Genomic DNA, 14,350 nt, shown 5'->3' on the forward strand with positions numbered 1-14,350 from the left:
AATGCACAAACTTTCTGGTTTGCAGTTCACAACAATCCCCACAGAGCACCTCCAGAGGTGATTTAATTCTCACCCTCCAAGCTTTTAGGACACAGAGTGGTGAGTACTGATATGAAATATGATCTGATGTAATATTGACACACCAATAAAGCTCTCCAAAGGTGCCTACTGCACATTCTTCATGCTGTCAGGAATGTAAACTCTCAGATCCTGGGGCCATGGAAATGGTACCACGTTTTGATGCTGAAGGCAACACTGTGGCAGGAGCTTCTCCAGCAGGAACTATTCCATAAGGTCTCCTGAGCCCCAAAGAATAACACAACCAATGAAATCCTGGGATGGTGCCACTGGGCTGGCAAAAAAAGTGTATCACTTACTGTTCTCCAGCACTGACCACCAGGGAAGGAGAGGCTGCTCACAGCAGAGTCAAAAGCAGGAGACTTTTTTTTTTGAGAGTAAGAGAGTCAAAAAGCCACCAACACAAAATTCAAACAGTTTTGGGGCTCCCACTCTTGGTGGCCAACTGAGCTGCACTTACACCTTACCATGCAAGCACTGCTGCAGCTGTAACCCCAAAACTGAGAAGGAACTGGAGTGAGGAATTGTCACACCTGCACCAGATGGGTGAACACCACGTGTCATTCACACATGAACAAGGTGCCACAGTGGCCCCCTCATGCAAATGCATCCATCCCTCTACTGCTTCTTCCTATATGAGAAAACAACCCAACCTGCATGGCTGGTTCTGGAATCATTTTTCTGGAAATCTGCTTTTTCTCCTGCTTATACAACACAATCTGTCCTTCCTTCCTCTCTTTCCCCACTTTGGAGGAGCAGGGTACCTACACACCAGCACAGGGATGGGCTGCAATGTGGCCAGAAGGTGCCCATGGGAGGGAAGGGAGATCAGATGTGGATGAAGCTGTGCTTACTGGAAGAAGAGACACAGGAAAGAAAGAGGGAGAACTGCTGGAACACTCAGGCATAAAGACAAGAAGAGTCCAAGGCTACCTGAGCCTCTGCCCCACCTGTCAGACAATTCAGAGATGCTTTAGAGGTAGAAGTGGCTCAGTGGAGTAGAGGGGACTGGAGTGGGAAGGAATAATTCTTGCATGTACATCTCAGCTTCTTCATCTCAGATTTCCTCTTCACAGCAGGTGAGCACGTTCAGACCAGTGGGTCTGTGCTGTAATGGGGGTTGTACCTCTGCAATTTCCATGCCCAAGGTTCCTGCTCCCCATCACAACTTCCACAGCTGCAGTGGGGTGAGGTCTGTGCAGAACTGTCCCTCTCTGCTGAACCTCACCCTTCTCTCAAGTTAAAGCATGTGAGGAGCCCAATACAAACATCATCAGTTTTGCAAGAGGTTAGAAATCCTTTTCTTTCTCCAGAAATTTGTATCTGCCCAAGGAAGAGGCCATAAACCTGTCATACAGCTTCAAGCCCAGCAAGGAGAGCAAAGGTGTGCCAAGGAGCTTCAGAAAAATCATCCAGCTTCCAGGAGAACAGGAAAAGCACAGAACCATCTCCCAGAGCATCTGGGTTCCAAAATCTGCACTGAAAAATCATCTCAGACTGCCTGTGGCAGAAGCTTGAGGATGCAACTGATAAGAAGTGCCCTGTGAGTAATGAGCTCTTAAATCCAAACCAAACCAAGTCATTGTGTATCTTTAGATAAGGTTTATCACTCTGATGGGAGAAAAGCTGTCCTTTTGTGTTACCTGTTGGTTGACAACTCTGCCTTCAAGCAGCTTGCCAGCTCTGCGGCTCCCATTGCAATAATGCTACAAATAATTTAAGTGCTACCACTTTGGATCAAAATTTTAATGAGGCACTAAACCCACAAAAGGGGCTCTGTGTAACATAATTAAATAGAAAGGGCCTAAATAAACAGTACAACAAGTTATATTATAGTTGAAAACAGCTGGGAGGCAAAGAAAGGAGCATTGAAGATGCATGATGTAAAAAGGCATTTCACAGAATGCAAACACTAAAACTTTTCAACATGCACAAAGAGTAAAACACTACGAGCACATGACTTCCCTTTGATTTGGAAGAATCTGTGTGGGGCACAGGGCATTTGTTTGTTTTTTTTTTTTCCTTCTGCTAGTCAGCACAATGAAATATTTCACATGGGAACCCAAACAGTGTCAAAAAGAGCCATTTGTGCTTCGGAAAGAAATAAATACTGCAGGAAACAGGTAAAGTCAGTGGGAACATCTGGTTCACTCAGGCCATGGGATGTTGGATGACATCTCCAAAACGCTGGACAGTGCTGGGACTCCTCAGAAGAGTGCAAACAACCAGCACTGTCACAAGTCTGTTTGGCTCAGGGCTGCAAGACACTTGTTCCATGCTCAAGCCGACTCCTGGAATCCACTGCAAGCGGTGGCATTCAGGCTGAGCCAACCAGCTCAGCATCCAATGCTCTGTCTGCATCAGCTATTTACAATATCAGGTTTGTTCCACCCCTGTCAATATTTGATCCAAGAGCTGCAGAAGCCCTACAAACACAGGAAGGTTTCAATTTCACATTAAGGTAACACTGACAGTGGTGCTGCTGTATTGTGCCAGTCAGTGAACTGCTACTCCTTGAGAATGAAATTACTGGTAAACTTGGTTTTCATTTAATTTCCTCCCAGTCCTCTCATCAGCCTTTCTCCAGAGCCACAGCTATTCCAGCAGGTCTGGGTTGGTGAATGAAAAGTGTCTAAATTCATCCTGATTTATCATTGCAAGGATCCCTTCTTCAATGGGGGTCAGGATGGGCTCCTCTTTTATAAAATCTGGATCAAAGTTGCTCACGTCATCTTTGGATTTCTGTCAAATGGAAAACACAAAGGAAAGACACGTCAGAAGTATGTATCATCAGCTTGATCCTTGCTCTGTATCTGAGTGCATTGAACCATCACTTCCATAACCCAGGCTGAGCTGACTGAGAGCTTTTTCTGGGCTTGCCTCTCACAGAGCAAAGCCTTTTCCAGCCTCTGAAGGTTCTGACAGGGAACTCCCTCTCAGATTTAACTGACAGCAACTCTGGGGGCTTCCCTGGCCAGACATGGCAGGGCAGGGCACATAAATCAGTATCTCCTCTCAAATGGCAGCACAGTTATCAGCTGTGTTCTCAACTGGCTGACTCCACACAGCCCCTCCTCATCTGCAGAGTGTCTCAGCTGGGTCTTGGGGAGGGGGTGGAGGGCAATTCTCTTAGTGCCAGCCATTAAACTCACACAATTCTGAATTATTGGGCTGTGGGAAGACAAATGGCTGGGCTCCAGGTGCTGGATTCCTTGCTGTGTGCTACAGAGTGGGGCTGCTTAGAACACACACACACAAACTGGGTTTGTGGCACATTTTCATGAGGCATGTGTTTTTCCTGCACCCAGAGCAAGATATTTTATTGACACTGAGGTCAATAAAATTTATTGACATTGAAGTCTAACATACCCAGATCCTGCCCAGCTTGTGGCAGACAATGATTTGAAAGACAAGGAAGCCACAGTGATAACCCCAGAAAGGCTGTCCATGAGGAGCAGCACTCTTCTCTCACACAGCATCCTCAGGGCTGTGTGGCATCACTGGGGACAGGGCCAGCACTGTGTCCTGTGCAGCCTCTCTGCCATTTGAAGCACTCACTGACAGTGGCCTGAGCAGGGAGCACTGTGCTGAACACAGAGAGGCAGGGGAGAGACAGCCCTGCTGTGGAGGGGTAGGTGGAGTGAGCAGGATGAGGATTACTTACCCTGTTTTATCTTTGGGGCAAGCCAAAGGGTACTTGAGTGCCTAACCTGCTGCAGCTGCTTTTACAAATCTGCATCTTTTCACTGAGCTGCCTTTGAAAATCCAGCATGGAAGGGAAAAGAGGCAGCTCACCAGGTGCCCAACCAGCAGCCAAGCCAGTGTCAGAGGCCTCACCTCCCTTCCTCCACCTCCTTGCTGTCTCACGGGAATAAATCTGCTTACAGAGCCAAACCGAGGGAAAACCCCCGAGGGGTGCCCGCCCCCAGCCCCCCTCCCCACGTACGATGCGGGGCCTGAAGGGGGGCTCCATCTGCCGCCGGTTCAGCAGCTCCCAGTCCAGCTCCTTGAAGTAGGGGTGCCGCAGGATCGCGCCCTCGCCGCCCAGCCCAGCGCTGCCCAGCCGCAGCGTGGGGTTCTTGGTCATGAACTGCAAAACACAAAGGGCTCTTTGTTCCCTCCCATCCGGCAGGGCCACGGGAGAGGGACCCATGATCAGCCACACAAAAGTTTGTCCTCAGCTTTCCTGTTGAACTCGGCTGCTGGCCGGACTGCTCAAGTTCCTCGTAATGGAACCGCGTGCGAGGAACTCGACTCGCTCCCCAGAGGAAGAAGTCGGGGTGTGTTTCTGCCTGGTGCTTTTGCTTTTGGTGAAATCCTTGATTACCACAGTAAGAACAGAAAGTTGAGTTGCATCATTTGCAGTATTACAAATATTGCCCAGTGTGTTTGGTCATTATTTGTTTCTGTATTAATCTCTCAGGAGTACAAGCTTGCTGTCAAATGCCGCCCAGCAGCCAGCCAGGCTTTGGCCTAGACTCAATCCTGAGCTGTGCCTTTTTCCTAAACCTCTCCCTGCTGAAGCCCTGCCAGATGCCTACGCTTTCCTTCCTGTCATCTCAGGAAACAGAGGAAAATGGGCAAGGCTCTGCCTTTTAGAGCCCTCTGACCCTGAGCTGATGGGAGCAGACAGGTGACCGTCTCCTCTCTCGCTGCTGGAACGCCAATAAAGGATTTCATTTGGTAACATTTTTATTCTGCTGGCAGCAAAAAGAAATCTCAAACCTCAGCCAAAGTGCCCTGACTTGCCAGGGAGCAATGAGGAAAGGCATACATCACACAGATGGTGTGAGAGGGCCCCAGTGGGTGCTCTTTAGGTCCTGATGAAAATGATGAAATGTGAGTGCTGTGGATATTCTTAAAGGGGAGGAGGAGAATCCTTTCCCCAGGAAGAAAAAGAGCTGGTTGACTTGTTAATTTGGAATTACAGTTCTTGAAAATTCAGTAATAAACAATCTTTCCCCCTCCCTCAAGTATTTCCAATTCACTGGAGAAATCAGGTTATGTTTAAACTGGGAAAATAGCTGCTTTTATTTGCCTATTGAAACAGCAGCATAAAGCAAGCTGCACTCTGGTGGAGGTGTCCAGACAATTTCCTGGAAGATGAAAGAGCATTATGTTTAGCAAACAGCTGAAGCAGCCAAAGCAGACAATCAGTCACTGTTTTGGGAATGGCCAAGTCTGCTGCATCTCAGCAATGAGGGAATGAAAAGAAGGGGAGGTGTGGTGAGAGACCAGCTTCATTCTGACTGCAGGAGCCTTTCACAAGGTACAAACTCTCCTAGGACAAGAGGATAAAGGGTCTAGTCATTCCCCATCTAGGGAGAAGATGGGGAGCAGAAAGATGACTGCCTGATTTATAGAATTCTCCCCAACACCCCATTGTGAGGGGGCTGCAGGGATGAAGCAGATGGGGCATCTTGAGCTGACACCATGCAGGACCCCAGACTCTGCTGGCATCAGCACAAACCCCCCAGCTCTACCCTGATCCCCTGAACCCTTTGAGGTCATGTGCTGCCACAGGATTCCCCAGAGCAGAACCATTTTCCAGCATTCTACCCAAAACATCAGTAGAAAGAGCTGCCAGGTGCCCCCAGATTTGTAGGAGTTACCAGGACAGGGACAAAGCTGAGGTGGCTGCTGCAGCTGGGCTCTCCCCATGCTCCTCTGGACTCTTCAGCCCCTGGGGATGCAGCATTTCCAGGGTCAGGCCCAAGGACAGGCAGAGCTTCTGTGTCTCCCCAAACCTTCCAGCCTGTTCTTCTCCCTTTCTACCATCAGAACTTCAACACAATTTCTTTCCCAAGAGACTGCCCCAACATTTCTGTGGGATAGTGATATCCCCAGAAACAGCTTGGTTTCCAAACAAGAAATGGGTCAAGCCAAAATCTCTGAGAGACCTGGTTCAGACAAGCCTTTGCAAGCCTTGAACTAGGCTTCTTTGTTTTGCAAAACAGACCAGAAACCTCCTGGCAGCCCCGTCTTTCTCTAGAGATTCATTCTTTGTCCCCACAGATGGATATCTGCACCTCACCAGCTCTGATTTGCATTGCTGGAACACCTAGAAAGCTCAAACAAGACCAGAGCTTGGTGGTGCTGGGAGTGGTATAGACTGAAACATTCCAAAAAGACAAGAAAAAACATGGAGAAAAGATCTGGGAATACATCACATGTCTCCTGGCTCCTGCCCTACCACCACCTCCATCACACCAGGAACCTTCTGTTAAATGTGGAAAGGGAAAAAATAATCATGAAAGTAAATAAACTCTGAAAAGAACTGGCAACAAACTTTGCTTGGGCTCCCATTCATGCCCAACCATATAAGACCAAAACCTGAACCCAAGTGTCCATTTCCAGACCAGTTCAGAGCCCTGGGATATAAAAGTGTGTTTATATTCCTATCTGCTTGATGTATTCCATGTGATGCCAAAACTGCACCAAGCAAAGAAATCCAATGCAACAAGAGAAGAGCCAACATAAATTCATTCCTGGCTGCTTAAAACACCCTTTTTGTTAGGACAATGAGGATTAGGCAAAGGCCATCCCTTAAGGTAACACAACATTCAAACCAAAACTGTTCAAATTCAAGTGGCCAGCTCCAATTTTTCCATTTTTGGACCCAGAGACTGGTAAACCTCAGCTGGGTAACTCTAGGCACCATCCACCCCACAAAGGAGGCAGGAGAAGAGTGAAGGATTCAAATTCATCTGCTGCTGGAGCACATTTCCCTGGTTGGCTCCTGAAGACGATGCAGGTTTCCACAAAACCCCTCTGAATTATTCCTTGCCTCCAACAGGAATGAGCTGACCTAAGCTCAGTGCTGCTGCCTCTGTGGCTCTGTACAAACAGGGCTGAGAAGCACAGGGGGCTGCAGTGACCCCACAGCATCATGCACCACCCTGGAGAGCACTCTCTAAGCCTGTTTCCCAGGTGCTGGAAGCACCCAGTGGAAGCTAGCAGCACCTTGGAAGTGAGTTACAGACCATGAACTCTACCAAGAGTATGAACACAACATGAAGAGGCTCCCCTTCCATGGCAGTCAAGCTCACACTGGTCTGCTTCAGCAAAAATGTGGCACAGGTAGCCCAGAGAGAGCTCAAAGTCAGGTTGGATGGAGCTCTGGGCAATGTGGCATGTGAAACACAGCCCTGCAGCCTGGGCAGTGCAGCACCATGCCAGGCTACCCAGGCACCCAGGGGCTGCCCATGGCTGCTCCTCCCTTACATAAAATCTCCTGGTGAGTTTTGGAGGTGGCAGGTCTGCCACAGTCTGATGAAGGGGGTGTGTTTCTCTGGCAAGAGGCTCCAGTCTTTATCACAGTCTTTTATCATTTGCAGGAGTGCAAACGATGACTCCAACAGATTCACACTGATGTTCTGCTCTGGAACAGTTGCCTGCTCTGCTGTAAGAGGTACACAAAATGACAGAATGTAATTTTGAAGCCCGCTTGCACTAAAATGAATAACAAAGCCTCTCAAACACTATTTGAATTCACCAGGAATTACTGCACTGACACAGAAATGATAAATTTTCAGTTTGTGTTGCCCAGTAGGCAGAAAAACCCGAAATACTCAATGACCTCTCAAAGGCTCCAAAACCCATGAATCTGCTTCCTCCCTGCCTGAGGCAGCACTGACATTTCTCTGCTGCAGCAGGGCAGCATCTGGCACACCATCTCATGCTGCCTCTGCTGTCTGATGGCACTAACCGCAAAGCAATGAGCTCAAGATTTCTGTAAAACTTAATTACAAGCTCAGCCTCCATCTCTGAAATGAGTATCTGCAGCCCATGCCCCTGTCCTGACCATGTGAGAGGCTCTTGTGCAGCAGGAGGGGTGAAGTGCTGAGGGGAAAGGTTTTCAGAAGTGTGGCTCCTCTCCCCCATGATCCCTTGGCTGCACTCAAAACCAGCTGGAAAATGTCTTACAAAGTGTTTGCTGTTGCTGGCATTCCTGGGAAGGCCAGAGGTTGACACTTGCTTCACAGGTTTGACAGCCCTCAATGTCCTTCCAAGGACAAGCCTCCAGTGCAGGTGGCGAGAGATTTTCAGTAGAAAGTTTTTTGGTGGAAAGATGTCATCTCCTAATGCTTAATTATCTTTATTTTTCCACAATAACCATGAATGCAGCACAAACCTCAGCCTCTGGCACACAGATGAAGAAAAGAAGAAACACAAAGAAAAAAAAAATTAACAGTAACAACAAGGCAAACCAGAGATGTTCCTGAGCAAAAAGAAACTCAAATCCAAGATGCCTCCCAGCAAAACCAATACCAACACTATCAAGCTCAAACCTGAACCAGGCTGTCAAGCCCTTGCTCTGTGACCACATCCAGCCATGGGAAATTACCCCATTCCCAGGGTAAGGAGCCCCTTGGGAGCATCCTCAGACTGGGATCCTTTGGGCTACACCAGTTTGCTGAGCAGCAAACTGGAGCAAGGCTCTCCCTGACCTCAGCTCACCCTCCCAGCAGCACTGCAGCCAAAACCAGCAGCTGGCATGAGCCAAAACCATGACTTCACGAGATCAGTTGAAAACCTTTACTGAGAGAAAATGCAGCAAGCCATGACAAGAAATTAAAAGCTGGGGATTAGTCCACAGAGAGCCCGTGAAGTTACAAGGAAAAAATGCTGCCATGGCAGTGCCAACCATTGGGGAAAATCTGTGTCAGCCCTGGGAGCTCAGCCTGCAGCAGGTGAGGGGATCTGTGCTGGTCCTCCCCTTCTCCCACAGCTCAGACCATGCTGGGAAGGGCTCCAGGACTCCCAGGAAACTGGGCAAGGCTGTGGTGGACTCTTGCAGTGCTGCTCACATGCAGCATTGCAATTTCTGTCTCAAGAGGCTGAGTCTGCAAATCAGTTGAATGGCCTGGGAGTCACTGCAGGGATGTTTGCACAAATCAGCCATTTCCTTGCATTTATTTCCTTGAATTACAAGTCTCCTTTCTCAACACTGGAATCCCTGATTGGTTTTACACAACTGATGTATGTGTTATTTGCATCATTAATTTCATGAGTAATATCACAGATTACGTGAAATTGCATCACGTTCTAGGAAAACATTAACAAGGCTCAATCCTGTCACTGCACTTCAGGAAGAGAAATACAACTTTCTGCTCAACCAGTCCCTTCACACTGTCAGCCATCTGGACAAGAAAGAAATCCTTCTTTCTTGTACAAAATAACCTTTTAAACATACCAATTCCCACCAGGACTCTGGTGTATTTACCCTGAAGAAGAAATCCTGTGTCCCAGCAGCTCATCCTTCAAACACAGGCACACAGCAGAAAGGGAGGATATTCCCAATCATACAGGCAGGGAACAGAGACCCAGGAAAATTCATCATTTTATTTTACCAGGAGCCCAAGGGCAGCCTGTCACAGAGAGGGTGGCAGTACCTCAGTGTCACCTCCTGTGCCTCACACCCTGTGCCTCACAGGGCCCTACTCAGATTGTGACACTGTAATAGTCAAGTCAAACTGTTAAAGGAATGGAAGATTTCCCTGTTCATGGTTTTTAAATTTGCCTGTTGGTGTTTCTCTCATGTTGGTACCAAAGTAAAGAGCAGAAGCAGCAGCACAGGAGATTAATGCCCCACAGTCTCCCCCCCAGTAATGAGGCAGAGCAGGAGATCAGGAGATACCCAAGGTGCTTCTCTTCATTAAGATTCATGAGCTAAACTAACAGGGCAGAAATTAACTGGAAAGGAAATAAGATTTCTCAAAGATCCATTTGATCTGAGACAAAAGGGAATCATTATATAAATAGAGCAATTACTCTAATTAAGGCTTCCCTACACGAATCTCTCGACTGAATGCTGCAGTTGCTGAAAACAGTTTGGCTGCCCATTATGTAAGGCAACAAACCCATGGTCTGGGGTGTCATTAGCCCTCAAACAAAGAAGAAAGATGGTTCTATGGTTCTGTCTGTTAATGCCTGTATTATTTTTAATGACTGGAAGGCAAGATTTTTTTTTTTTAATACAAAATCTGCTCATTTTGAGCCAGAATTATCTTTTGCTCTCCTGGGCAAAGCTCCCATCAGCCTCCATCCCAGTCCTGCCAGGTGATGCTCACAAATGTGCCTCATTTCCCCCTGTGAGAGCATTGCAGGGCTCGGACCCACAGGTTACAGGAGGTGAGGGAGGCACAGTTTCACTGCAAGGTGAGGTCAGAGAGCTGTCCCATGGAGTCCTTGTGCTTGGGGCAGCTCAGCCAGTGCCTGGCTGTGGCTGTGAGCCAGGCTCCTGGAAGCTGGAATCCTCCTTCCCTGACCTTCCCTGAGCACTGTGCTGCTGAGAGCAGGCCTGGAGTCACCGTGGCTCTCTCAAAAGCCACCTCTGTCTAATCTGGGGATTTGCTCTGACTGCAGACATCACAGGCCATGTGGCGTTTCTGCTCCTCTCCTGCACACAGAGGGATCAGATGCTGGAAGCCCTGACTGCTAGCAGTGCTATTCAGTGCTGCTGAGGCAGGATGTGACCCCACAGGGTGTGGGTACCCCCGGTGCTGCAGCCCTGCCTACCCCAAACTGGGAGCAGGTGAAATCCTTCAGTGCAGAGAAGGTCCAGCAAGCACAGTGCCAGGGTTCAGAAGTACAAGACTGCCCTGAAAGCATTTAAAGGAGAGGGGGGAGGAGGAGACAGAGTGTGAAATATCTGTTATCTCCTTTTCCAGATAAAAAAGGGGAAGGGAGGTAAAAATAAGTCTTCAGCCCAGCTCCCTAAAAGCCAGAAGAATGTAACAATAAGCATGACAGAAGTCACATGTCCGATGTGCCAGCCCCAGGCAAGAAGGACAAAATGTCAGTGCAGTGGGTATTAAGCAGATAAATTTGATCTCACTTTCCCCTGGTACAGAAATGGCTGCTTGATGCTGCCCAGACAGAGCTCGAGGGAACAAGAAGGATTAACTGGATTGCAAACAGTGCTGAACAAGAGAACAGCAAAATAAACCAAGGTGGGCTGACTACCAAAATAAACCCAGGTGGATAAAGCAACTCCCATGTGGGACAGACACATCTGGCTCCAGATCTTCCAGTGGTGTGAACTGATGAGACTTTGCTGACTACCACACTAAAATGCTGTCTGAACAGCTACAAACTTCCTCACTGTGCTAAAATCTACCTGTTTCCTTGCCTCTCCCCACTCATCAACACCAATGTAGAATAAAAAGGCCACAAGTATCAAATGCATTGGCTCCTGAGGATAACTACTGATTTTTGACACTTCTGCTTTTGGCACTTCTGTAATCAGTAATAATAAGTAGACACTAACTTCAGTCATTGGCTGTATGGAATATTTGACAAGGGTTTTAGTCAGGATGACACCCCAGAAAGCTGTGCTTTCAGAACTGAGCAGTCACCCCCACAGGGGTCACCAGCTGCAGGGCTGCTCAGACAATATCAAAATCCTGCTGCTGGTTTTCAATTACCACAGTCAGGCTACAGGTACAGCATGGGGATATGCAGGTCCATTACTAAATCAATATATCAATCAGAGTAGCACAAACATGAAGGCAAAATGAGCATCACACTTATTAACAGACTGGGAGCATGATCCCACTCTCATTTTAAGCAGGAGTAAAATCTCCCTTGGGTTGCAGGGGAAAACAATTAATCCTTTTCTGATAGTCCTGTCAAGAGGAACTGGGAATCTGTTACACAACCCTGGGTGGTCTATTTACATAGGGTCAAGTACAAAGGGGACTTAAGTGCCCTGAACAAACCTGTAAAGTCCAATAAAGAAAAAAAAAATACTTCAAAGGAGCTTTTTTTTGTAGTCCTGGTTGTATTTAAATTCTTTTAATTTTAAAGTTCCCGAGAAGACACACCATGTCATAAAGTTCAAAGCTGGAGGGATGAGTAAGACCTAAAGCCCTGGACAGTTCAGTCAGTCAGAGTTTTGTTACCTCTATCACAGTGTGAAGACCTCCCAGTTAGATGGACTGGCCCCTTCTGCCAGGACTGCACAGCCAGAGCTGGCCCCATCCTGCAGCAATCATTCCCAAACCCAGGATGGACACAGGTTCTCAAAGGAATCCTTAGGATCTGCCCCAAAACTGGATTCTAATGGACTTCACCAAACCCCTTTTGTGCGTCTTTAAGGTCAGTTTAAATATGGCAGAGCTGAGGAAGGAGCCTGGGCCACAAGTCTTAGGCTCAGACATTGGGAATTGCTCCTTCCTGAGCACCAGGGAGTAAGGAGGAAAAAAAGATGGGGAAGACAATGCTGGCACACCTTCACCTTCCCCCATCCCTGGCAGGAAAGAGGAGGATGAGTCACACCAGGCTGCTTTAGGAGCTTTTTCTGAAGGAAATCTGAGCTTGCACAAAGCACACTTAAATGAGAAGCTAATTTCAGCCTGTTGGAAAAGGAATGGTAAAAGACCTAATGATTATTTCAAGATGAATTTGGCCTGGGCAAGCTCTATACAGGTATCTGTAGTTTTCTATCAGAATGAATTATTCAGGAGCTTGGACACTGTGGGGAAGAGGAGAGCTTGAGAAAAAGGTGTGATCAATCAACAGAAGAGATTAAAATTACTGGGGAAAGCTGTTTGCTTTTTAAAAATTAGGAGGGAAAGATAAGAGACAGCAGGTTACAGATATGGATGTGCAAGGCAAAAGAGGTACGAAGGCAACCTGTGGTGGGCACAGCCCTGTCACCTCACCACAGTGTGTTTATGGCAGAAATGGTCATTTAAAACTGCAGAGCTCCTCCCCAGCTGGGAAACAACAGGCTCCAGAGCCCTGCTTCTGCAGCAGTGGCTGTGGAGCCAACCAGGAAATGCAAGATGAAAGCATTTCTGAAAAACAAAATAAAGGAAAAATGTGTACACAGATCCAGCACGGAGCTTCACAGAGAGATTTAAATATCAGCCTCATGCTGAAAGCCAAAGCTTAATCAAATTGTGCAAGGGAATTTATGGAGACTGCCAACTCTGAAGAGATGCCAAGGAGAATAATTTATTGGCATTTGAAGGCATTTTTAATATCTATCTGCCTTTTTAGCAGGCTCCTCAGCTCTGAGGATAAAGCAATGAGCTCATCCAGCTCCCTCTTTGATTTCAGTGGGTCCACCATCATCCTCTTCCTTTTGAACTTTGCCTAAAAAATACATCTGGTTCATTCAGAAACAAGTTCATTCTGTCTATTCCAGCACTGAATGGGAAACAGATTATCTGCCTTTTTCTGTCACTTGGAAAGGAAGAACCTGGCCCAGATCTGCAGGATACAAATGCAAAGGGGAGACACAACTTGAGCAGGGTGACACAAGGGCACCATCAGCATCTGGCTGCCTCTTTTCACTCCTTGGAGGTGCTCAGGAGAGGGCTGGGGAGCACAAACAATGGGGTTTAGTTGAGTTTATGCAGGGGCCAAAGAGACTGCCCAGGACTTAGGGAAAAGGTGAGGCATGAAGGCAGCAGAAAGCACAGATGTTGGAATGAGTGATGTGCTGAGGGAGGAGGCAGCTGCTTCTGACCTCTCCCTATCCAGAGGTGCTCAACAACTGCAGAATATGAACAGAATAAACCTCTCCAAAGTCCAGAGGACCTCACCCTCCTGCTGATGTCAGGGGTGAGCAGCTGCAGCAAGTAGGCAGCTGGGCTCATCCACACCTCTCCTGAATTCAGACATCCTCGTCAGCAGTTTGGAAACAGCCCTTTCCCCTCCACTCCTCTGTCACAGCAGACTGCTTGCTTTGATTGCATTAAAAAATCTGCCTCTAAGTCTTTCTGCTGTAGGAGCTCCATCCCTTTGCCTCCTCTCTTCATCAAGGCATTTTCAATTTGCCCACAGTGGTGGGGCCAGTCTGGCTCAGCACAGAGCATTCACCATCCACAAAGCCTTTCTGAAAATAAGGGGGTTTGGGCACTCAGGGGGGCACCCTTAGGGTGGGCAGTTCACTTTGCTTTCTCTCCTTTATTAAGCCCTGGATGAAGTGTCTCAGGGAATTTTCTTTTTTATCTGTATGTGGACACTTCCAGTATTAAAAGGGAGCTTATAAAAAGGAGGGAGAGGCACTTTTTACACAGGCAGATAGGAACAAGGGGAACAGTTTTGAACTGAGATAAGAGATATAGATGAGATATAAGGAAGAAGTTATTGGCCATGGGGTGGTGAGGCACTGGCACAAGATGCCCAGAGAAGCTGTGAATTATCTCTGGCAGTGTTCAAGGCCAGGTTGGGTGGGGCTTGGAGCAACCTGGTCTGGTGAAGGTGTCCCTGCCCATGGCAGGAGGTTGGAACTGGATGGAGTTTAAAGTCCCTTCCA

At 47.6% G+C, this 14,350-nt stretch overlaps 1 protein-coding gene across 2 annotated transcripts in view; it reads right to left on the reverse strand.

Annotated features, from left to right (window-relative positions):
- Nucleotides 1-1,812: 1,812 nt before the first annotated feature.
- Nucleotides 1,813-14,350, reverse strand: part of PRKCH (protein kinase C eta) — a 113,512-nt gene continuing 100,974 nt past the window's right edge. For both annotated transcript variants that reach the window (XM_030949160.1, XM_030949158.1), the window contains exons 13-14: nucleotides 4,025-4,168; nucleotides 1,813-2,820 (exon numbers count right to left, since the gene is read on the reverse strand). In XM_030949160.1, the coding sequence (XP_030805020.1) occupies nucleotides 2,674-2,820; nucleotides 4,025-4,168 (291 nt within the window). In that variant the 3' untranslated portion in view covers nucleotides 1,813-2,673. The remainder of the gene's footprint in view (nucleotides 2,821-4,024; nucleotides 4,169-14,350) is intronic.

This window comes from Camarhynchus parvulus, chromosome 5 (genome assembly GCF_901933205.1).
Source record: "Camarhynchus parvulus chromosome 5, STF_HiC, whole genome shotgun sequence".
Lineage (NCBI taxonomy): Eukaryota > Metazoa > Chordata > Aves > Passeriformes > Thraupidae > Camarhynchus > Camarhynchus parvulus.